Source organism: Vulpes vulpes, chromosome 14 (genome assembly GCF_048418805.1).
Source record: "Vulpes vulpes isolate BD-2025 chromosome 14, VulVul3, whole genome shotgun sequence".
NCBI classification, from domain to species: Eukaryota; Metazoa; Chordata; class Mammalia; order Carnivora; family Canidae; genus Vulpes; species Vulpes vulpes.
The window spans coordinates 13,426,561-13,451,574 of record NC_132793.1 but is presented as its reverse complement, the minus strand read 5'-3'; the positions used below and the strand labels follow the sequence as shown (position 1 = coordinate 13,451,574).

The following is a 25,014-nucleotide window of genomic DNA, read 5'->3' as shown; positions in this document are numbered from 1 at the left end:
CATTCTTGGTTTACCTGATTGAAAAATGAAGGTCACCTAAATCATACTGCGTATGAAAGAACACTCCTGTTGATCTTAGCAGGCCTATTTTTCTTCTGGGATCAAAAGTTCCTGGAACTAGCCTATGAAGTAGAAATATGAAGGCTATGAATTCAGATCTGGCTTGATTGGCCCCGAGTGTGACTAATATTTATTAGGAAAGGATACAGGTTTTCCTTTCTGGTCTGAGGTCCTAGAATTCCAGAGGAGGACACCCTTGCTGAAATGATCAGTCTTGTGATCTTTCCAGCCTGGGCAACCCATTTGGGCCTCAGCCCTCCTATCTGTGAACTGGAATTGTTCTCTGCCCAACATCTGTTTCAAAGAGAGGATCTTTTTTGTTGTTTGTTTGTATTTATTATTTTTTAATTTAAATTCAATTAATTCATTTATAATGTATTATTGGCTTCAGAGTTAGAGGTCAGTGATTCATCAGTCTTCTATAACACCCAGTGACATCACATCACATGCTCTCCTTAATGCCCATCACCCAGTTACCCTATCCCCCCCCACTCTCCTCCAGCAACCCTGAGTTTGCTTCCTATGATTAAGAGTCTCTTGTGGAAAAAAAAAAAAAAAAAAAGAGTCTCTTGTGGTTTTGTTTCCCTCTCTGATTTCATCTTATTTTTCCCTCCCTTCCCCTATGATCCTCTGTTTTGTTTCTTAAATTCCACGTATGAGTGAGATCATATGATAATTGTCTTTCTCTGATGAACCTATTTCGCTTAGCATAATACCCTCTAGTTCCATCCATGTCATTGCAAATGGCAAGATGTCGTTGTTTTTGATGGCTGAGCAGTATTCCATTGTACACATGTGCTGCATCTTCTTTATCCTTTCACTGTCAGTGGACATCTGGGCTCTTTCCATAGTTTGGCTATTGAGGGCATTGCTGCTATAAACACTGGGGTGCAGGTGCCCCTTCGGATCACTACATTTGTATCTTTGGAGTAAATACCCAGTAGAGCAATTGCTGGGTCATGGGGCAGCTCTATTCTCAACTTTCTGAGGAATCAAAGAGAGGATCTATGTAGAACCTCACTGATGACAAAAGAGAACATGGGCGTATCGGGTGGTTCCATGAGTATCCAGCCCAGGACTGTCCCTCAGCCAGATGCAACACGCAGGCCCCCTTCACGATGACCTCTCATGTCTTGGAGAAAAAGAAGGAGGAGAGGGAGAGAGAACTAATGAGCAAAACAACAAAACAAGGCAACTGAATTCAGCAAGCATTTCTGGGGCCTAATGTCATAAAGAGTCAGTTGATTGCAAATAATAAACCCCAAATGGTTTTAAGAAATAAAAGGAAATTATTGGCTCTTGTAGTTGAAAAGTCCAGGGTTGATTCGGTCTCTCAAGATCTCCTCCTTAGAATGTTGGCTCCATGAGGACAGGAACCACAGCTGCGTCACTCTCAATCCCCAGGGACTCATCAGGAAACAGCCAAACTAATCCATAAATGAGAAAGTTCATTTAATGAAAAGGTCAGGAAGAAAATAAAATAATTAGATGTGATAGTAGTGATGGGGGAAAAGGGGTAGATGGGGATCATCATTCTCTAGGGAGGCAGGGAAGTCCTCTCGAGGAAGTGACACTTGAGCCAAGGCCTGAATGATGACAGAAGCCAGCTAGGTGAAAATCTAGAAAGGTGGGACCAGCATATGCAAAGGCCCTGAGGTGGGAAGTAGTGTGAAGGCCACAGTGACTGTAATGAATGAGTGAAAGCAAAAGGGTGACTAGAATAAATGAATCTGGAGAGGGAGGTGTGGGCCAGACATGGGTCACGGACATCAGAGTGGATCACGGACATCAGAATTTATTTTAAGTGCTGTGGACAACCGTGGGGCCAAGGACCATAAAACAGGAAAAGCTGCACCATCTAGTTTATGTTTTAAAAGGACTCTGGCTGCTGAGTGGAGAATCGGCTTTAGGAGGGGAAGAGTGGAGGCTGGGAGACCAGTAAAGAGATTATTGCAGTTTTCCAAGTAAGAGGAGAAAGGTGGGTTGGATCAAGGTGGTAGGATGTGGGCTTCAGGATGGCGGTAAAGCCAAGAGGGTTCCTATGAGTTGGGTGGGGGCATGAGGGAGAGAGAGGAGTGGAGGGAGGCTTGGCCTGACCAGGGTGACAGTGCCGTTCTCTGAGATGGGCAGATGTGGGAATGCAGTTGGGAAACCCACCCTCCTGTCGTGGGCACATGGGGTTTCAGGTGTCTGTGACACCCCATAGGAGATACCAGATCAACGGGTAGATACATGAATTTGAAGTCCCACACAGTAAACATGCGAGACACATAGTGTGCACTTTATCTATGTGGGTTGAACCCGAGCCTCCAAGCCAGGCATTTTGCTGGACTGATGGGGGTTTTAAGACAATATCTTCAGTCTTGCCCCCTCTGCGGTCCTCACTGGCCCCCAAGTGGAAGTCACACCTCTTGGCAAAGGATTTAATTACCAGCTGGAGCTACTCAGGGAAGCCAGTTTGGTATTATTCCCTAAATTTTTTCAAAAATGCCCCCAGTGCCAGAAGCCCCCAAGGCACCTGGGCAGAATTGAAACCATGATTCATGATGGGCAAGTTAAGACTCACACAAGTGAAAACAGTTTGCTTGCTTTTGCAAGCCATTGTCAGAATCCAGGGGGCAGCCTCCCAGGCCTCCCCAGGGAGACACTGGGATTTGGGAGACAGGCTTGGCCTGCCTGAGGCCAGCGAGACCAGCTCCTGCATGGAGGGTGGGGTTTAGGGGTCAAAGTCAGAGGACCCCCCTTCTGCTCTGAGCCCACAGTGCCATCTGTAAATAAGGGAGTTAGCTCTTGCATGCAGCAGTGTTTGGGGGGCAACTTAGCATTTGCCAGGCCCCCCCCTAAGTGCTGCCGATTCAGTGGCAAACAATATGCAGGACGTGCAGCAAGATCCCCACCCTCGGGACGCCTGGGTGGCTCAGTGGTTGAGCATCTGCCTTCGGCTCAGGGCTTGGTCCCAGAGTCCCAGGATCGAGTCCCACATTGGGCTCTCTGCGGGGAGCCTGCTTCTCTCTCTGCCTGTGTCTCTGCGTCTCTCACTGCGTCTCTCATGAATAAATAAATAAAATCTTAAAAAAAAAGAAAAAGATCCCCGCCCTCATAGCACTGACCTTCCAGCCAGAGAAGCAGACAATGAACTGAATATATAATGTCAGATAAAGTGCCCTGAAAGGTCACAGGCCAGAGGCTGTTATTTCACTTGGTCCAGCCAGGTAAGGCTTCTGTCACAGTTGAGCAGATGCCCAGGTGAGGGGAGGGAGGGGGCCGTGTGGGTATCCAGGCAGCGAGCGTGCCACACAGAGAGGACACAGGGCTGGGGCCCTGAGGCTTGATACAAGTCGGCAGGTTCCTGAAACGGGTCTGGAGCAGGAGCCGGGGACTGGGGTGGGCAGCGGGAGTGGGAGGTGGGTGCAGATCACGTGGGGCCCTGGGCCATCCTAGGGCTTTGGATGATATTCTCAGAGTGACAGGAAGCCATTGGGGGTTTTAAGCAGGAGAGCACCATTGTCTGACTTGGGGTTCAGAGGTTCCCTCCGGCTGCCTGGGGAACAGACCAAAGTGGGCAAGGGGGGAAAGCAGGTATCTGAGTGGGGTCAAGTCAGGTGCCCCGACCCCCCTGTGAGAGCACTCAAAGGGAGGAATCCTGAGGTGCAGGGACGGGTCAGAGACAGGGTAGGTGCCAAGTTCATCTGTACCCCCAGGCTTTCTTGGACGTCTGTCCCGAGTTTAGGGCCAGCACCTTCTAATCCGTTCCACCTGCCAAAGGCCTATTGGAGTCCTGGCTCCCCCCAGTGCCTGGCTGTGCGCCCGGGGCAGCTGTCTCTCTCCTGTGGCCTCAGTTCCCTCATCTGCTTAGAAGGTAAAAGAAAAGCCCCGACCTTCCAGGGTTGTAATGATGACGGCAGATGAAAGCTGCCCGCACGGAGCCAATGACTGGGCCTTTCCGTCCAGGGGGGTGCTGTGCATGCCATGGGGTTGTGCAGGGGGGCTTCATGGTCCGAGGGCAAATTCTTTCTTTTAAATCATTAGACATTTATTTTACCATGAGCTAGAAGAAGACAACCAGCTTGCCCAACTCCTGATTCTACAATGACTCAGAAACAATGCCCACGACACAGAGATAAGGCAAAGATGATGACTCCCGTTGCTGGAGTTTGGGCAAAAATACCTGCAACTGGCTCCCTGGCTCCGGGCCACCTCGGCCTCGAACAGAAGCTGCTTGTTGTGCAGTACAAGCTGGCCAGGACCCCTCACCCAAAATGTTGGCTGGGTTGCAGGACGGGATGCGGGCTCGATTGAAACTCAGGTGCTTAGGGCTCCAGAGCTGTGGAGACCGTCCTCCGGGCTCACTGAGCTGCGCTCACCCTGAAAGCCCTTTCGTGGGGAGCCTCCCGAGCTGCCACTTGAGAGGGCTCCAGGAGTCCCGGCCAAAGCTGGTGCTGGACCAAGCCCTGCAGCCTCCATCCCAGCTTAGCGGAGGCCCTGGGGAGCCCAGGCCTCTTGGCTTTGACTTCCAGGCTCAGGCCGCAGGGGAGGAGATGCCAGTCAGCATGGCCCCAGGGTGAAGAGAGCGTGGCACAGCCATTAGAGACAGCACTGTCCCCATTTTTCCTAGTCTTCCCTCTTTCCCCTGCTTCTACCTTAGCTTGGGTTCTCTCTCTCTCTCTCTCTCTCTCTTTCTCTCTCGCTCTCTCTCTCTCTCCCTCTCTCTCCCTCCCCACCCCCAGAACCTCGTTTATCTGTTCTTTCCTTCCTTCCATTCTTCATTCTTTTATCCATCCTTTGATCCCCCTCCCTCCCTCCATCCACCTCTATTTCCAGCCCATCATTATCTTCTACCCAGCCTTTTTTCCATCCATCCATCCACCCATCCGTCATCCATTTTTCTCCCCCCCACACTCATCCATCCAACTATCCACTCATCCATCTTCCCATCCATGTATTTTCTATCTCCCTTCTTCCATGTATTCCCTAGCTTCCTTCCACCTGGCCTCCTTCCCTTCCTTTCTTCCCTCCATCTTGTAGTCCTCCCATTAACACCTGCTCCCCATCTTTTATGGACCAGGAGCTCTGGTCACAGAAATGAGCCGGGTGTGGCCCCTGTCCCTGAGGAGCCCACCTCCTGGTAAGGGACATACATGTAACACGCCATCACAGGACAGGTGAGTAGGAATGCTCTGATGGACATTCCCAAGGGGGCTCAGCAGAAGCCCAAAGGAGGAAGTGATTAAGTAGTCTTCTGGTTGGGATGAAGGAAAGAGGAAACATCAAAGAGGAGGAGATGCTTGGGTATTAAAGAAAGAGTAAGGATTTGCTGGGGGGTGGGGGAGAGAGACAGGTGGGAGAAGAGTATTCCCAGGTCAGGGAATAGCAGGTGCAAAGGTAAAGAGGCAAGAGACGGATTGGTATCTTTGGAGAACGTACAACACAGCAGAAGTTAATACTCCTGCAGATACATCATTTTTATTAACTTGTTTCACCTTCTTAGATGAAAATGCATATCAGAGGTACCAGCCAGGCACCTCAGCAACTTAGAGACAAATCCCAGTTTACAGAATTTATGGCTCAAGAGTGATTGCTCAGGTCATGCTCCATCTATTAAGGGCACATGAACCCCTGAACATGAATGCAGCATATGTGTATGTGTGCAAGTCTACGTCTTTAGAGAGGCTGGTGGGAGGATCTCATTACCCTAAGGTTAGGATTTGTCCCAAAATTCAGCCTTGTAGCTTTGGGAGATGCAACAGTTTGGTCTCTTTTTCTGTCCCCCTGTAAACCCAGTAAAACCAAGAGATGGCTAAAGAAAGTACACTTGGAGATGAATTAGAACCCAGCTCCTTTGTGAAAAGGAATTTTGGAGTGAGTAGGAGCCCTCAGAGCTCTCTGCCCAGGGCCAGACACCCTCCAGGTATAGGCTGGAAGGCGGGGAGCACGGGTCGCCCTGGGGGCTGGTTCGATATGTTGCTAGTGGCAGGAAGAAGGCAGAGCCCTGAGAGACCCCCGGCTGCCACACTCATCCACGCTGAGGGACATTCGTACCCACGGGGGGCATCCGAGGCTGCAGAGGCCCCGGCATTTATGCAGCAGCCAGTCTGCACCTGTCCAAAGGCAGGATGACTGAGGGAACTGCCTGCGGGAAGAGAGAGAGCTCTTTCCCCCTTCCACCCCAGGATGAATGCGGTAGTGGGGCAGCAAGGTTGGCAGAGAACCATGACATTCACGGCAGAAAAAACAGCCGACGAACAAGGCGGTGGCGGCGGAGGCACCGGCGTTGAAGTCAGACGGGCTTTGGTCTGAACCCCACTGTGCCACTCGCTGGATGATCTTAGACACGGTGACTTCAACTTCCTGGGCCTCCGTTTCCTCTTCTGTAAAACAAGGATGAAAACATATCTTGTAGATTGTTGTAAGCCCAGAGACGGAGGGCGTGAAGCTGTGACCCTGGTGCCCGCTCCTCTGCTGTACGAGGATTACCTGCGCGGGCTCCCAGGATGCCTGCCACGGGGTAGGCACTCAACAAGCCCAGCTAAGATTGTGTAACTAGGCCTGCAACCGTTTGTCCCATGATCCAGAGCAGTGAAAGGTCTCCATCAAGCCTTAGAAACCAGGAGGCACCCCAGGTGGTCAGTGGTTGAGCATCTGCCTTCAGCTCAGGTTGTGATCCCAGGGTCCTGGGATCAGGGTCCCTGCAGGGAGCCTGCTTCTCCCTCTGCCTATGTCTCTGCCTCTCTCCCTCCCCCCCCCCCCTCTCTCTCTCATAAATAAATAAATAAAATTAAAAAAAAAAAAAAAAGAAACCTCCTGAGATGTGGAAGACCCTGAGAGCTAGTCCAGATCCAGACTTGGGAACGGACCCACTGGGTGGTTGTTCTTGGACCCCTGAGACTCTACCTTCAGGGGGCACCGGGGCCCCCTTGGCTTCAAGGGCCACTGGGCTCTCCCTCTTTGGCAAGTGAAGGGGGAAACGTTGGCAGCCAAAGCAGCCAGCTTGACAGGAAGCACAAAGCAATTCTACTAAGTGCCTACCCAACCCAAACACCTGGCACAGAGGCTGCATTCTATAGATACTTTTTGAAATGACGTTGATGGGTACAGAAAGCCAAAGGATGAGCTGCAAACTTCCCCCCGTCCACTGGGCCTTTATCAGAGGCAATATGAGGCAATGATTGAGAGCAACATTCTGGAGCAGACGGCCTAGGTTCATAGTCATAGCCCAGCTCTGCACTTACATACAGGCTGTGTGACCTCAGGTGAGTTACTTAATCTCTCTGTGCCTCTGTCCTCATCTGCAAAATGGGAATAATAATAATACCTGCCTCATAAGATTACTTTGAGAATTAAATGAATTGATATATATAAAGCACTTAGGACATAGTAGCACAATATCACTGATGGCTATTAGTATTATTTTATTATAATAATGTTCATTATCATCATGTGCATGTAGAGTCCTTACCTGCAAAGATACCAGAAATTTGTGCACAACTATGTGCAGCCAATCATATATATTTCCCCTCATTTTACAGATGAGGAAACTAAAATTTAGGATGAGAGATTTGCCCAAGCTCACAGCAGCTATAAGTATTAAGCCCCATTCAAACCAGAATTTGCTGGACTCCAAGACCTGTACTCTTAAAAAATGCAAATCCTGTTGTTTTAAAACAATAATTCAGTATTTCTGTTTCAAGACACTGTAACTTTGGTTAAAAATAAATTTGAAAATCTCGACCTTGTTGAATGGCTCAGATTTCACAGGTGGTGTCATTAGGAGTATTTCCAGATTCCATCAAGAGGGCTCTCGGTTTGGACAAGAGAGAGACAAGGAATGGAGGCCATTGTAAGCCAGGCGGACGCAGTGTGTGGGAGAGGGCTGGTGTTGTCACCGTTTCTTCTCCAAGAGCAGGCACTGTCTGGGTTTGCAACCTCGTCATCCTTGTCAGTGTGGTTTAATAGACAGGAGGGCAGAGCCATCCTGCCAGGAGGATGTGTGTGGAGATGGGAGGGAGGAAGGGGAAGAGCTACTGGCTTTTAGCAGGCAGGGCCAGCAGTGCCAAAGAACCCAACACTGAGGACATCCCTGCGCGTGAGAAAGCATCACACCAAAATGCGGGAGACACCCCCTTGAGAAACACAGCACTGAGCCCTGGAGAGCTGTCAGCCAGCTGCACGCTATTTCTAGATCACATAGTGTACGTCGTAATCCAGGCTTCAGGTGGCGTTCTTTTTACTCGAAATACAAAAAAAAAAAATTTGTTAAACTTATGATTTTTTCCTATGAGTATCTAGGGGGGGAAGTGATTGACACATCAAGCCAGTGATTTCTTTGTAGGTGATATTGCTTAGCATGAAGTGACAGTTTTATCTTATTTTTTTTTATTTTTTTAGATGGAGAAGCAGGGCAGAGGGAGAAGGAGACAGAGAATCCCTGGCAGGGTGCACACCCAGCACAGAGCCCAACAAGGGCTCGATCTCACAACCCTGAGAACATAACCTGAGCCGAAATCAAGAGTTGGATGCTTAACAGACTGAGCCACCCAGGTGCCCCTGCAGTGAAGGTTTTAAACGTCTGAAAAGGAGAATAGATTTCAAAATAAAATGAGAAGGGGTGCCTGGGTGGCTCAGTCAGTTAAGAGCCTACCTTTGACTCAGGTCATGATCCCAGGGTCCTGGGATCGAGCCCCACATCAGGCTTCCTGCTCAGTGGGGAGTCTGCTTCTCCCTCTGCCCCTCCTGCTCCTCCTGCTTGTGCTCTCTCTCTCTCAAATAAATAAAATCTTTTTTAAAAAAAAATAAAGATAAAATGAGAAGTAAACAAAAGGGGCTTCCATAGGGCAAAATCCAGGACAGCACCACATGAGGGAGCAGAGACGAGAACTGCTGCCCGAGACTGCTGCTCCACGGAGAGGCCTGGCAGTGGGGAGAGAGTGGGGATGCTCCCCGATTTCAGACGGATCCAAATTCAAATCCCCATCCCACTCCTTCTAAGCTCTCAGACCTTGAACTAGGCATTGAATTTGCCTGACGCACCAATTCCTCCACAGGTCGCTGTGGGACTGAAATGAGGAAAGGTATTTACAGTATCTAGTCCAGGCCTTCAAAATCATTCTCTCTTTCCCACTCCCTACTACACAGGGAACACCAGCATTTTTTTAAAAAGCAAACCCACGACCCATTAAAAGGGTCAAGACCAGCATCATTTCTTCGGTGATTAAGGAGTACGGGGTAAAATAGAGTACGACGGGGTACGGCGCAAACATAGTGGTGAATACTGTTTGAAAAGTTGTGTCAGTGATATAAGTTATGTTTTGGTAATTAAAATCCCTGTGTGATAGCAAACATATGTCTTACTGAAAGTCACAGTCAAAACCAAATGGAAGCCGATGGGCCAGAGCAGGTTCCCGTCCAGTAGATTTTTCTACAACGCTGTACATGTTCTGTTCTGACCACGTACAGCAGCCACTGGCCACATGTGGCTGTGAAGCACCCGAAATATGTCTAGTGCAACTGAGGCCTTGAATGTTTAGTGTATTTAATTTTAACTAATTTTGAGGTAAATAGCAGCCTGTGGCTGGTGGCCATCATACTGGACAGAACAGAACATTCACCTCATCGTAGGAAGTGCTATCGATGCAACTCCGGAGTCCTAAATTTGTAAGACGTGACCTATGTTTTCAGTGATGATGATAATGATGATGACAAAAATCGTAATCCTAGCTGACATTTACTGAGCACTTCTGTACCAGACCCTGTTCTGAAGAGTTTATGTGTATTCACTTGTATAGTCTTCATCATCGTTACCCCGTTGTCTTAGTCTGCTCGGGCTACCACCACCAAACACCACAGACTGAATGGTCTAAACAACAGAAATGAGTTTTCTCACAGTTTTGGAGGCTAGAAGCCCCCAACCGAGGTGAACATCCTGTACTCTCATGGCCTCTCCTCAGTGTGAACGTGCAGACGGAGAAGGGCGCTCTCTGATGTCCCTTCCTATAGGGCCGCTAATCCTACTTGATCAGGGCCCCACCCTTGTGACCTCATTTAACATGAATATTTCCCTCCCTAGAGGCCCCATCTCCAAATACAGCCACCCTGGTGATTCTAGGCTCCGACAGATGCATTGTGGGAGGTGGGGGGGGGCACCGATGTTCAGTCCATACACCCACTTTACAAGTGAGGAAACTGAGGCACAGAGAGGTTAAGTGAACAGCCCAAAGTCACACAGTTGGCAGTGGCAGTGAGTGTTCAGACCCAGGCCCTGGCCCTGGAGTCCGAGCGCTCACCCACTGTGCTCTGCTGCCTCTCCCAGGGAGAGCGATTGCCATCTGGCATGGGAAAGAAGATTCCCCACGGAAAATCTAGACTCAGATGGGTGTTGTAGATGATGGGTTCACAGGGAAAGAGAGAGCAGAGAGGGTTGGAGTGGCCAGGACATGTGGAGAAACACGAGCAAGGTCTGGCAGCACGCAGAGAAGGAATTCCCAGCATAAATGTGAAAGACAGAGACAAGAGCTCCTCTGTGAGTTAGCACATCACCTTCACGTTGTCTATACAAAACAAAAGTCACACAGATAACAACAACGAAAACGTCATGAACCGTGACCGCATCCTCACTCCCCACCCTGGAGGTGAGCAGAGAGACAGAAGATCTGAATGCATTTCTAGAAAGAAGGACGCAGGCCAAGGCAGGAGCTGAGTGGGGGGCCCAGATGGGAATAACAAACACAGTCACAGCCCCGGCTGACGGGTACCGCCCTCATTCATTCAGGCCTTACACTGCCCAGACATACTCTTACATACCCCATTTCCAGATGGGAACACTGAGGTACCACGAAGTTAACTTGCCCAGCACAGACACGTACCAAGCTCCTGGGCCAGTCCTCGCCCGTGCATTTCCTCACCGAAATCTCACAGCCACACTGCCAGGGAGGGCTCTTTGAATCTCTCTTTCTCACAGGACACGGAGGCCCAGATCGATCACAGAAGAAGAGCAGCAAGGAGATTTCGTCCCAGGCCAAGCCAATTCCTGCGCTTCCCGGGAAACAGGTTGTGCAATGACCCGAGGGGGCAAGGAAGGCAGATCAGCAGAGTGCAGGGGAGAAGCGAGTCCTCAGCAAGAAACAAGACTGACCAAAAAAAAAAAAAAAAAACAAGACCGACCTGAAGGTCTCTGGGCCTCAGAGACCCCTCGCCCAGAGTCAGGAGCAGCTGCGCGGACCTGAGGGGGAGCCTTGGGAAGGATTCCCCCAAGCGGCTGCAACCCAGGCAGGCCTGACTGCTCACGTCTGATTTAGGGTTCTGCGGGACCTGTCGCGGAGAATAATATTTCACCGTGTCAGCGCCCAGCTGCTCTCGCAGGCATCCTGCCCAACCGGCCATTAATTCGGCGCAGCCCACGGCCCCTTTGGTGCTCTTCAGATAAGCTCAGCATTTAGACAACACGAGAAAGACGGCCCGGGTCCCCCTCCTGGGGAGCAGGCAGGCCCCTCTCTGGCTGGTCTAGAGGCAGCAGTAAGCCATCTCCCTTAAACATAGCTGCCTAGAAAGAGAAGGGGTGACCGGGGAGTCCACGTGGCCTGTGACAAGAGTCATTTTTCTAAAGCAGACTTGTCGATGATTCCCTCCCTGCGTTCATGTCTCCAGGCAGCCAAGGACAAAAAGTAATGGGATCCGACCTCAGCAGGGCAGGGAGACCCCTGCTGTCACCGGCTGAATGTGATAAGCCTTGGTCACTGAGCTTGCTGTTCAGAACGACGATGGAAACGCTGAGGATCGAAGCCTGCGGGATGCAAGCAAAGGATGATCTGGCCTTAAACTGCATTTTTATTTAAAAAAAGAAAAACAGGAATATTGAAAAGACCACAAAGGAAGATAAGATTTTGGCAAGCAGGAACAAGAGAAAAGAGAGAGGGGCGCCTGGGTGTCTCAGTCGGTTAAGTGTCTGCCCTCGGCTCTGGTCATGATCCTAAGGGTCCTGGGCTGGAGCTCTGTGTTGGGCTCCCTGCTCAGCAAGGAGTCTGCTTCTCCCTCTCCCTCTGCCCCTCCACCCTGCTTGTGCTTCTCTCTCTTTCTCAAATAAATAAATCTTTTTTAAGAAGAAAAAAGAAAAAAGAAGAAGAAAAAAGAAAGAGGGAAGAGATAGAAATGATAAACAACATCCAGAATGAAAAGATGGACATTACTATAGTTCAGGGGAGATTCCTTTTTTTTTTTTTTAAATTATGAGGATACTATACGCTATTATACCAATGAACTTGAAACCTAGATGAAGTTGACACTTTGCAGGAAGACGTAAATTACCGAAATTAACCCACGGGGAAATTTAAAAATAAATAAATCCATGACTGTGAGAAATTGAAATGGTAGTTAAGAATGTAGTCTCAAAAGAGGCACCAGGTCCACCAAATATTAGAGGAAAGGATAAACTCCATTTTATACAAACTACAAAGCAAAGAAAAAGATGAGGCGCTCTCCCCCACATTTTATGAGATGAGCATCACCCTGAATTAAATCTGGACTGCAAGCACATAACAAACGGACAAATCTGTCATTGCTGCTGGAAGGGGGACACTCCTACAGTCCCACAGTTACTCTCACCTGTGCCCTGTGACTCTTCACCTGAGTTCCACCTGGGCCCCGTCTGGGCTTCAGTTTCAGATCGCTGGTGAATGAGGGATCTGGACTATAACTGGTACCATGTATCAGGCTGCCACGTGTCTTGTAACACACCTGCAAATGGTATACTAACCATGTTTTGTAATTTTTCAAAAAGGAATTGGAGACTTTGCTCTCTCACCTGAGAGAGCCCCAAAGCAATGACACTCTGGGAGAATGAGCACACCCAGCACCCAGATCTTGGGTTCTAATACCATTTTCCAAGAAAAGGAACCAGGGCTCCTCGGAGAAGTGGTCGATTCTAGGACTGGGACAGGAAATTACATGTAATAAATGTGGAGCATCTTACGATGCCAGAAAATACAGAGGGGCTGAAAACACCCTACAATGATGGAGAATGTCAAAGGGACACAGGAGCTCCCTGAAAAAGTTCCCAGTGGCCAAAGCTGGAATGCTTTGAGTACTAGAGCAAGTAACATACTATTGGATTCTAAGTATTAAAAAATGCCCATGAGTCCATAATGACACAGATAATGATTAAACACATAAGTAAATAGAGAATAGGAAAATCTCCCATGCAGAAAATTCTGAATCATTTTTTTTAAGATTTTATTTATTTGAGAGAGGGAGAGAGAGCACATGAGTAGGGGGAGGGACTGAGAGAGAGGGAGAGAGAATCTCAAGCAGACTCCCCACTGAGCATGGAGCCGGATGTGGAGCTCAATCTCATGACCCTGAAATCATGACCTGAGCCGAAACCAAGAGTCAGACGCTTAACCCACTGAGCCACCCACGTACCCCCTGAATCATTTATTTAGAGACTCTACCCTAACTATGAGCTTTGCATCGTGACTTCCTTTCAAAGAGTACAGTATAGGGGCACCTGGGTGGCTCAGTGGTTGAGCATCTGCCTTTGGCTCAGGGCATGACCCCGGGGTCCTGGGTCCACATCAGGCTCCTCCTAGGAGCCTGCTTCTCCCTCTGCCTATGTCTCTGCCTCTCTCTCTGTGTCTCTCAGGAATAAACAAATAAGATCTTTAAAAAAAAAAAAGTACAGTACGGAAAGGAGAGGAAAGTAACTTCACAGTGGACCACCTGACGGAAACTACCTGAGCCAAGTGACCAATGTCACCAGGAGCATGTTAAGTGGTAAGTTGTGTTGACATGATGCAGTGAGATGGGCACGTTCCCTCTGCAGTCCTGCTCACCAAAACCCATAACCCCAGTCTAACCATGAGAGAAACAACAGGCCAGTCCCCGTTGAGAGACATTCTGCAAAACACCTGCCTGGTACCCCCTTTAAACTGTTAGCAACACCAGGGAAAGTCAGAGAAACTATCAAGGCCCAGAGGAACCTAAAGAGAGATGACAGGATGTAGTGTGATGCTCTAGAAGGGATTCCAGAAGAGAAAAAAGAACATTCATGAGAAGACTAAGGAATGCTGAGTGAAGAATTGACACCAGTTGGGCATTCTCTCTTGGAGGAGGCCGGGAGGCAGCAGCCATGGTGCCCAGTCGGAACGGCATGATCCTGAAGCCCAGTTTCCACAAGGACGGACAGCAGCAGGTGGCCAAGGGTTCAACCAGCAGCCATGGAAGATCCACAGAGGCAGGGCCCAGCAAGCCAAGGCTCACCGCGTCAACCCACACCCTGTGTAGGGATCCATCCAGCCCATCGTGGGGTGCCCCACAGTGGGACATCACACACCAGGGTGCCAGCTGGCAGGGGTGTCAGCTTGGAAGAGTTCTGGGTGACTGGCACCCACAAGAAGGTGGTGCAGACTGTTGAGATCTCAGGGGCCCAAGAAGGCCAAACTAGTCCGCATGGTCCCTGCAGGCCAGTGTGCAGCAGCTGAAGGAGTATTGCTCCCAGCTCATCCTCTTCCGCTAGGAAGCCCTCAGCCCCCGAGAAGGGACACAGCTCTGCCAAAGAACTCACATCGGCCACCAGCTGGCAGGCCCAGTCGTGTGCATACGGAATGTCTGCAAGGAGAGAGCCAGAGTCCTTATGGAGAACTGAAAGGTGTCCGCCCGTCTTCACGTGGCCCGTGTCAATGCCCGGATCTTCAACATTCAGGCAGAGACAGCCAAGGAAGCTTCAGATGTTGAAAAGAAAAAGTAAAATGCCACTGACAACATGTGATTTAAAAAAAAAAAGAATTTGGGCAGCCCAGGTGGCTCAGCGGTTTAGCACCACCTTTAGCCATGGGTGTGATCCTGGAGACCCAGGATCAAGTCCCATGTCGGGCTCCCTGCATGGAGCCTGCTTCTCCCTCTCCCTGTGTCTCTGTTTCTCTCTCTCTCTCCCTCTGTGTCTCTCATTAATAAATAAAATCTAAAAATAAAACAAATAAAATTTTAAAAATTAAAAAAAGAATTGACACCAGTTAATAACGATATAGTAATATTTATTAGTTGTGGCAAGTGCGCCGTACAAATATACGATGTTGGGCCACCTGGGTGAGTCAGTCACTTAAGTGTCTGACTCTTGTTTTCAGCTCAGGTCATGATTTCAGGGTCCTGAGATCGAGTCCTACGTCGGACTCCACACTCAGCACAGAGTCTGCTTGTCCCTCTCCCTCTGCTCCTCCTCCCTCTCTCTTTCATAAATAAATAAAATCTTTAATATATATACATATAAGATGTTAACAATAAGGGAAACTGGGATATATGGGAACTCTCTATACCATATTTGCAACTTTTTTGTAAATCTAAAATTATTCTAAAACTAAAAGTTTTGATGTTAGGTAAGCCAGCCAGGGATCACACACCTAGAAAATGGCAGAGCTGGGACTGGAGCCCAGGGAGGGGCATTTGAACGCCAACCCCAACATCCAGGAGATGTGAACCCTACCGTCTCCACCAATTCTCTCCTGCCCCCGCTCCCTGAGATGCATGAGCATGAGGCCTCCTGACACGGTGCTGGGGGTTTGACCAAGGAATGTGGTTTTCTGCTTCTCTTCTCAGTGGCCTCATCTGCAGAGTTGGCCATCCGTGAGCCTCTCTTGATGGTGAACTCAGCTCGATTTGACCATTACTGGACCAACCACAGAGTTCGGGCCTGTAGAATTCAAAATCGTAATAACACCAATAATGATGCCAAATGTGCAGGTGGCATTCTCTACGCTTTTCCAAGTGCCCTACCTGTACAGGCTCATTTAATCCCTGCACTACCCCGGTGCAGTAAGTGGTATCTCATAGCTCAGCTGCAGATAGGAAGTGAGGATCAAAAGATTCAGTACCTTGTCCAAGATCATTCAGTTAATAAGTAGCAGAGACAGAGTTTGAACCTAGGGTCCAGAGACCATGCTATTAACTGCTGTACTCTCTGACCTTGCAAAAAATCAGTAAACAATGGGTGCTACCTTTAGAGTTCCCCAATTTATTGAATAAAAGAAGACATTGGCCATTATATCAGACCTAGGTTAATCCCAGACACCCTATAAAGTGGGAAAACAGAGACAAGTTATTTGTCCTGATGTGATGTGGAGTTGGGGCAGCTTTTAAAAAGGAGATTATATCAACAGAGCCTCTTCAGGCTTTGGCTCATGGCAAGAGAAGGAAAAGTCATTCAAAACAGAAGGAACAGCAAGTGCAGAGGCCCTGCGGCAGGAACGTATGGGTTGTTGAAGGAATAGCAGGAAGCTGTTGTGTCTGCAAGTGCAGTGGGGAATGGGTGGGAGATGGGGACAGGGTGCAGACACACAGGGCCCGAGTCTTTGTGAGGACTGTGCTTCTACTCGAAGGGAGGCAGGAGCCACTGTGGGGTTTTGAGCAAAGAGGGACAGGATCTGACTTAGCTGTTAACAGGACTCCTATGACTGCTGGGTGTGGACTAAGCTGGCAGGATGGGGCATAGAAAGGGCAGAAGCAGGGAGAGTGAGAAGATGACCACAAGAGTCTGAGTCGGGGATCCGCAAACTTCGTCTGCAAAGAGCCAGGTAGTAGCTATTTTAGGCAGGCCACGCTGTCTCTGTCTTGACTACTCAGTTCTCTCGTCGTAGGACGAAAGCAGCCATAGAAGGTACTAAATGAATGAAGTTGGCAGTGCTGCAGTAAAGCTTTATTCACACGGATAGGTGGTGGGCTACATTTGACCCCCGGGTTATAGTTTGCTGAGCCCCAATCTCGGGGGGAGATAACGAGGGCTTGGACCGTGGTGGGAGTAGTAGAGGAGGTGGGAGTAGTCAGATTGTGGACACGTATTGAATATATGTTGACTTATTGTGGACATACATTGACGGGAGAGCCAGCAGGATTTGCTGATGGGTTGGTTGAGGAGTGTGAGGGGAAGCAAGGAGGCAGGGATTACTCCAGGACACGTGCCAGGCCCCGCCTAGTGTTGGGTGCACAGTACATGACCAGTATGTCTGTGTATTGAATTAGTACCTCATCTCTCCCAGTGACATGCTAAGTACCTGCAAGGCAAGGGTCACTCTTCATCCTTGAAACCCCACACACACCCACAGCTCTCGATCTATGCATTGTCTGATGTGGTTCTGGGCCTATAGTAAGTGTTTTTCACGAATAGTCCTTGGATGGACCATGCTTGTGAGCCCGGACTCTGAAGGTGGCCAGCCTCGTGGCCTCCTCCTCGCCCTCACTGTGTAGCCTCAGGCACCGTATCCATTTGCCAGGGCTGCCATAACAATGTACACAGACTGGGGAGGCCTAAACAACAGGAACAACGTGTCTTGATTCTTGACACCAGAAGTCCAAGATCAAGATGCCGTAAGGGTTGGTTCCTTCTGAGGGCTGTTGGGGAGAGTCTGTGCCATGCCTCTCTGTCCTCGTGGTCCCATGGCATTCTCCCTGGGTGTGTCTGTCTCTGCAGCCTCATTTCTTTTTTTTTTTTTTTTTTTAATTTTTATTTATTCATGATAGTCATCAGAGAGAGAGAGAGAGAGAGAGGCAGAGACAGAGGGAGAAGCAGGCTCCATGCACCGGGAGCCTGACGTGGGATTCGATCCCGGGTCTCCAGGATCGCGCCCTGGGCCAAAGGCAGGCGCCAAACCGCTGCGCCACCCAGGGATCCCCTCATTTCTTTTTTATAAGGACACCGCCATATTGGATTAGAGCCACCACCCTAATGACCTCACCACAACTAGATCATCTGCAAAGAGCCTATTTCCTAATAAGGTTCATTCACAGGTCCTGGGGGTTAGGGTTTCAACAGCTTTTGAGGAATCACAATTCAGCCCATAAACAGGCACATTTCTGCACTTCTCCCCACTTCATCTTCTCCTCCATGAGACGGGATGTCAACAGTATCCTCCGTAATATATACAAAGTGCTGAGCACAGCCTCTGGCACGTTGGGAACCTAAGTGTCCTTCAGTGTTAGATCCTGTCTGTCTCCTTCCCGTAAGACATTTTTCTGTTTTCAAAGGCAATTCATATGTGCATTATCCTTATAAAAAGAGAGAGTGAAAGGGGAGAAAAGGAGGGAGTAAGCATTTCAGTGAGTTGAAGGCCTCCTTTGACCGCTAACCCAATCCCAGTGCCTCCCCAGATGGAACTGCTGCTTCCGGTCAGATGCATAAGCTTCCAGATCTTTCTTTTCCATTTATGTATATGTATATATCCATATAAAATATCTTACTTTGTTTTTAATGGGTTTTTATAAATATGGTTGATCCTTAACATGGGTTTTTTTTTTTTTTTTAAGATTTTATTTATTTATTCATGAGAGACACAGAGAGAGAGGCAGAGACACGGGCAGAGGGAGATGCAGGCTCCATGCAGGGAACCTGATATGGGACCCCATCCGGGTCCACAGGATCACACTGGACCGAAGGCAGCACTTAAACTGCTGAGCCACCAGGGCTGCCCCCAACATGGGTTTTTTAAAAGTTATATTTACTTATTTATTTGAGAGAGAAAGAGACTACACAGTGGGGAGCAGCAGAGGGGGAGGGAGAGAGAATCCAAGCAAATTCTGCACTGAGCATAGAGCCCACCGTGGGCCTTGATCCCACGACCTGGAGATCATGACCTGAGCCGAAACCAAGAGTTGAATGCTCAACTGACTGAGCCACCCAGGTGTTCCAACATGAGATTGAATTGCCTGGATCCAAATATATGCAGATTTTTTTAATTTTTTTTTTATTTATTTATGATAGTCACACAGAGAGAGAGAGAGAGGCAGAGACACAGGCAGAGGGAGAAGCAGGCTCCATGCACCGGGAGCCTGACGTGGGATTCGATCCCGGGTCTCCAGGATCGCGCCCTGGGCCAAAGGCAGGCGCCAAACCGCTGCGCCACCCAGGGATCCCCTATGCAGATTTTTTTAATAAATACAGCACAGTACTGTAAATGTATTTTCCTTATGGTGTTCTTAATAACACTGGCTTTTCTGTAGCTCACTTTATTCTAAGAATACAATATATAGGAGCACCTGGGTGGCTCAGTGGTCAAGCATCTGCCTTTGGCTCAGGTCATGATCCTGGGGTCCTGGGATCGAGTCCCACATCAGGGTCCCCACGGTGAGCCTGCTTCTCCCTCTGCCTATGTCTCTGCCTCTGTCTCTGTGTGTCTCTCATGAATAAATAAAATCTTTTTTTAAATACAGTACATAATAAATATAACATATAAAATATGTAGTAATTGACTTTATATTACCAGTAAGGCTTTCAATCAACAAGAGCTGTTAGTAGTTAAGTTTGGGGAGAGTCAAAAGATTTTTGACTGCATAGGAGTCAGTGCTCCTAACCCCTGTGCCGTTACTGGGTCAGCTGTATATATATGATGTTGATACTGGATGTATCATTCTCCAGCCTGTTTTTTCCCCCACACAATAGGATTTTTTGGAAATATTTCCATGTGCTACCATAAAAATCAACCTCTTTCTTCTGAACCACTGGGTAGGATTCCACTGAATGGACATACCACATTTCACTTAGTGATGATCCAGTTGAAGGAACCTTAGGTGTTTTCCTGTTTCTCACTAGGATGATGGACATCCTTGCGCAAGACAATGTGCGGGTGTTTCTCTGGATTGGAAAGTGTAAATTCCTTGTGGCTGGGATTGCATCAGGGCCCAGGCCTCTCCCCCAGGTCAAGGCATAGGAACCCTTCCTCTGTCTTTACTAGCCGGTCCTGCTTAGACCCCCACCGCCACCCCGTTCCGCTACCCAGGATAGTCACACTTGACTCAGAAGAGGCCAGAAGCACCCTAGGCCGTGAAAAGCCAGCTCCCCATCTTAGAGGCCAGCCCCCATGCAGGAGAATTGAGGGGAAGAGGATCTTCTTCCCCTAGAGATCACATCCTCAGTGTTGTCCCACTCCCCTCATTGCCAGCCCAGGCTCCACGGGTAACTGGATCCAGGTCAGCTGGTGGAGTATGAGGTAGCGTCTAGCTGAGCGTCATGGTATTTTATTAAGTCCGAAATGTGATCGCTACTGTTGTCACACTTTAGCGCCCCCAACAATCCCCTTGCAAATGAGAAAACCAGAGCCTCCCACATACCTTTCCCCTGACATCAGGGAAAGCGCGGGGAACCCTGCCCAGGGGCCTGAGCCCGTGTGACCCCCCAGAGCAGCTTTCCAGCTTGAGGCAAGGACTGGGGGGCACAGGGAGGTGTTTTTCCAATTTCAGGCAAAGCAGCGGGTTGGGGGAGAAGTCTGCTACTAATTTTGTTTTCTCTGTGCCTGGGTCTTCAAAGTTAGCATTGGCTTTTAAAGACAATTTTCATTAACATCTCAGGATTGCTGGCCCTACATAAGATTTCTTTGGCTCAGGGGGCTCCAACCTGCATGCCCAGGGGCCAAGGAATCAGGTAATGTGAAGGGAAGAAAACCCAGAAGAGACTGTAGAGCCCTCTGGAAAGGGCTAAGGATGGTTGGGACAGAAGAAGGCAAGCCCCACGCTGCCAGAACGTGTAAAGTCTCAGAGTAGCTGAAAATCTGGAAAGACAGAGAAAGAGAGTGAGGACAAGGAGGGAAAGGGGGAGAGAGAGAAAGAGAAGCCCCCAGAGTATACATATTGGTTGTTGTTCCAAAAAAATTTTTGAAGCATAGTATGGGCTGAATAAGATATGTTTCCAGGCCAGCTTGCAAGCCCTTCCCTAACTGAGCTTATCAACACAGAAGTTATCAGCCTGGTTCCTTTACCCCTCGAGAGCAGCACTGTCCGCTAGAATTTTCTGTGGTGATGGGAGTACATGCTCCATCCAGTACAGTAGCCACTGGCTACATGTGGCTACTGAGGATGAAATGGACCTAAGGAACTAAATTTGTTATGCTGTTGAATTTAAATTAATTTAAATATAACTACCAATAACCACATGTGGCTAATCCCTACTGTATTAGCATGACTATAGAATCTTTCAGGTGTACCATCCTGCTCAAGCACCTTAGGAAAGGACAGCCCCTCTTGGGGAGGGGGACCAAGTATACTTGAGACCATCAAGCATCAATGAGAATCCCTGGTACATGGAAAGAAAGGAAATGCGGCATGAGGAACAGCAGAGGCATAACTATAAGCTAGCTCAAGGGTGGTCACTCAGCATCTCCAGTTTTTTCCCAACACTGTCCAAAGAGTTTCTCATTGGGTTCACCACTTAACATCCCATGTTCTCCGCAGTTTACTCCACTTCCTTCCACTTGCCCACGCCGTGGAACGTCCCCGCTGCCCTTCCCACCCAGGCCTGTCAGAGCACACTGCTGCCCCTGCCCAGGTGATGTCCCGGGCCAAGAGATGTGCAAGGTCCCATGTGTCAGGACTCTGAGTCATGCTTTGCCTTGTACAGAGCTGTGGGCCAGAGCGTGCCAGGGACTCTGGAAGCAAACCTCACCTTCCGGCAAACGGCTTTTCAGTCCGGAGCCCTTTCAGGAGACCAGAGGGACCGGTAACCACACCACCACCTTCTCCCAGGTTCCAGCCTGGATCCCCACAGAGTAGTCTGGGCTGCCCCAGATGCCACTGTCCCCACCCCACATCTCCATAATAACATGGTCACCCCACTCTGTCTTTTAAAAATTAACGAGGGAGGGAGCCTTAAGGATCTGCCTTTGGCTCAGGCCATGATCCTGGGATCTGGGATATGACTCCCACATTGGGCTCCTTATGGGGAGCCTGCTTTTCCTTCTGCCTATGTTTCTGTGTCTCTCATAAATAAATAAATAAAACTTTTTTAAAAATAAAAATCAACCAGGGAAGCGATTCCCATCCCCCCACACACACACACACACACAGCTCCTGTTCTCAGAGATGAATTAAAGCCTCTTCCTTGCTCAAAGCGTTGAAAACACCATCCCCACCCCCAGATTCTATCCTCCCATCAAGAGTCCAGAGATGTCACCACCAATTTTTTCTTAGAGGTCAAGCTCAGAGTTCCATGTTTTTCTCTTCTCCCTCGCAGTGTTTTCCAGGAGATACCTGCCTCCTGAAATTACCTGGCAGCCAACATGTGGACATTTATAAATCTTAACACAGGGGATCCCTGGGTGGCGCAGCGGTTTGGCGCCTGCCTTTGGCCCAGGGCGCAATCCTGGAGACCCGGGATCGAATCCCACATCGGGCTCCCGGTGCATGGAGCCTGCTTCTCCCTCTGCCTGTGTCTCTGCCTCTCTCTCTCTCTCTCTGTGACTATCATAAATAAAAATTAAAAAAAAAAATCTTAACACAGCACTAGAAACTAAATTCATGCCACACCTGCTGCGTTCCAGCCCCTGCACTAGACGCCCTTAGCACAGCACCTCTCTCCTCTTCACGTCAAGCCTCACATTCCACAGTCTCCGGTTTCCCAACCCCGCCTCTAAGGCTCAGGGTGGCCATGCCACTGGCTCAAGGTCACACAAGCCACGTGATGGCCAGATTCCAGAGCCTGAGCCTCACCAGACCGCAGGAGTAATCATCCTATCACCGGGGTGACTTTATGACAGAAGTAGAAGTGACAGATGGGTGTGTGTCATGTGTAGCTTCGTGGAGGCTGTCGTGTCACCTGGTTACAAAGTGACAGAAATCCAACTCCACTAGCTTCAACCGAAGAGCCCACGGAGCAGCCTGTGGTGGCTGTGACCAATTAGCACACACTCAGTGGCTTAAAACAACACAAATGTGTTCTCTTACTGTTCTGGAGGTCAGAAGTCCAGGATCAGTTTCACTGCGCTGAAGACGTGGGCAAGTCCGGTTTCTTCTGGAGGCTCTGAGGGGAGGAATCTGGGCCTTTTTTGAGGTCTAGTGGGCACCTGTATTTCTTGGCTTGTGGCATCTTCCTCCGTCTTCTGAGTACCCCAATCCCACCCCAATCCCCTTCTCTTCTGTCTTCAAATATCCCTCTGCCTCTTAGCCCTTGTAATTACACGTGGATAATCCAGAATAATCTCGCCATCTCAAAACCTTTAAATTAATCACACCTTGCAAAGTCCCTTTTGCCATATAAGGACCCCCGGATTAGGGCATGGACAGTTGGAGGTTGGGGGGGCATTATTCAGCCTACCACAATCAGGGTGGCCTGGTTTCTGGTTTCAGTTGGGGCCGGATCCAGGGGATCAGAGAATGTGATCAGGGCCTCATTCCTGTCTCCAGCTCTCAGACCTGCTTTTCACCAGGCTTAATCCCACCATTTGGCAGCTGCAGTGAAAGAGAGACCCCTTCCCCAAGGTCTCAGCCGAATTCCCAGGGCCGGCTCTCATTGGCCCTGTTTAGACCACATGCTCATCTTTGATACAATCACTGAGGCCAGAAGGTTCCTGCATCTCTCTGATTGGATGAGCCCAGGTCATGTGCCCACCTTCATCATCCTCTCCCCTGGGTCTTAACTCCCATGTGTTATGGTGTTTCCCCAAGGAGAACTGAGAGATCTGTGAGTGGTGGAAAGCAGCATGTCATTGGAGTCTGCTGAATGGCAAGCCCTTGGGATGGTGCCCATCACATATACTCAATCAGTGATGAGCACAGATCATGGGACACAGAGGAGGGCTGGGGAAGGGGGTGCCTCCAGAAGTGAATGCTTGAAGAATACTAGGTTCACTAGGCACATGAAGGCAGGAGAGCATTCCAAGCAGAGGACATACCTTGATTGATTAAGGCAAAGGTTTTCACCCTGTGGCCGGGGTGACCATATGTCCCCACATACTTAGGGAGTAGAGGGGGGTGGTCCTGTTTTGTGCTTGTCCCCCCAATGTAATCTTAACACAGCCCCCTTTACTTGCAGAACTATCTCGGTTTGCATGCTAAATTATAGTCACACCGTCCCCGACGCCCTTTACAGCCAACCTCATTTATAAGGGAACCAAAGGCAAAAGAAGGGACAAGCCTTAAGGGAAGGTCACCTACCCTTGGGTGGCAAAGCTCAGACAAGAATTCAGGACTCCTAACTCCCAGGCCAGTGCTCACTTTGTGAAGCCAACTGCCAGAGACTATGTCAGATTAACCAGTCACACTCCTCCCTCTTTTTTTCTCTTCTTGCCACCTTCTCTGTAGGACTGCGACCAGATCCACGTTGATGACGTCTCCTCTGATGACAATGGGCAAGATTTAAGGTAGGCATTTGGGGAGCCAAAAATACCCCCTTTTGATTGGTTATGGAGCTCGCCTTTCACCAGCAGAGAGGAGGAGCAGGCTGGGTTCTCAGGATGGGTGTACCTGCCTGGGCCAGAACCCAAGGTCACAGCCCGGACCCCCACAATGCAGCCTACTACGCATCACCTCCCATCACAGAGGCTGAGATGTCCACAGATTCTCTGTGACTCTGCTTATGTTTATCTCTGTATGGTTTTTTTGTTTTGTTTTGTTTGCTTAGCAAAGTACTGCATGTGTATTGTAAAAAGTTCTGATCTTGCCTCCCAGAATCACCACCACTAAGAGTTTGGCTCCCCTTCTTCAACGGTTTGACTGCTTCATGAGCCCACATATATCATTTAATATAAACGTTGATGCAGTCAATAGTCAAAAAAATATTTCTTAACTGAGTAAGCGGTAGGTCTGTTTCTAGGGGAAAACACTCCTAGGACATGGATTCCAGAAATAAGGTACCCAACTGCTCCAAACGAGACAGCTTTCAGAGGAATGTGGCTGGAATGTTCCAAGCCTGCCCCTGAGAAAACCTTATAAAAATGGAACCATAGTTAATCTCTGCTTATCCAAAATTATCCCAACCCAGTGCCTCTTGGCCCATCAAAAATATTATTAGACAAATGATGTTTTGCTTATGGGACCAGTAACTTCACTTAGTGTTTGTTTCCTAGGTGTATCTTCCATCTTGCTCCTAAAAGAGAAGTCAGAGCTTCTTTTCCTGGGCCCTGGAAGTCTTTTCAAAGCCCAGCACGAGAAGTGATAGGTACCTGCTTCATATTAATTAGCCATTCTGAAAATCCCTCTCAGTCAGGACTGGCAAGG

General features: G+C 49.0%; 1 protein-coding gene and 1 pseudogene across 2 annotated transcripts in view; both read left to right on the top strand.

Annotated features, from left to right (window-relative positions):
- EYA2 (EYA transcriptional coactivator and phosphatase 2) overlaps positions 1-25,014 on the top strand; it is a 264,886-nt gene that overhangs the window by 217,773 nt on the left and 22,099 nt on the right. For both annotated transcript variants that reach the window (XM_072735719.1, XM_072735720.1), the window contains one exon: positions 24,100-24,158. In XM_072735719.1, coding sequence (XP_072591820.1) covers positions 24,100-24,158 — 59 coding nt within the window. The remainder of the gene's footprint in view (positions 1-24,099; positions 24,159-25,014) is intronic.
- On the top strand, positions 12,278-14,855 carry LOC112931873 (large ribosomal subunit protein eL13-like; annotated as a pseudogene).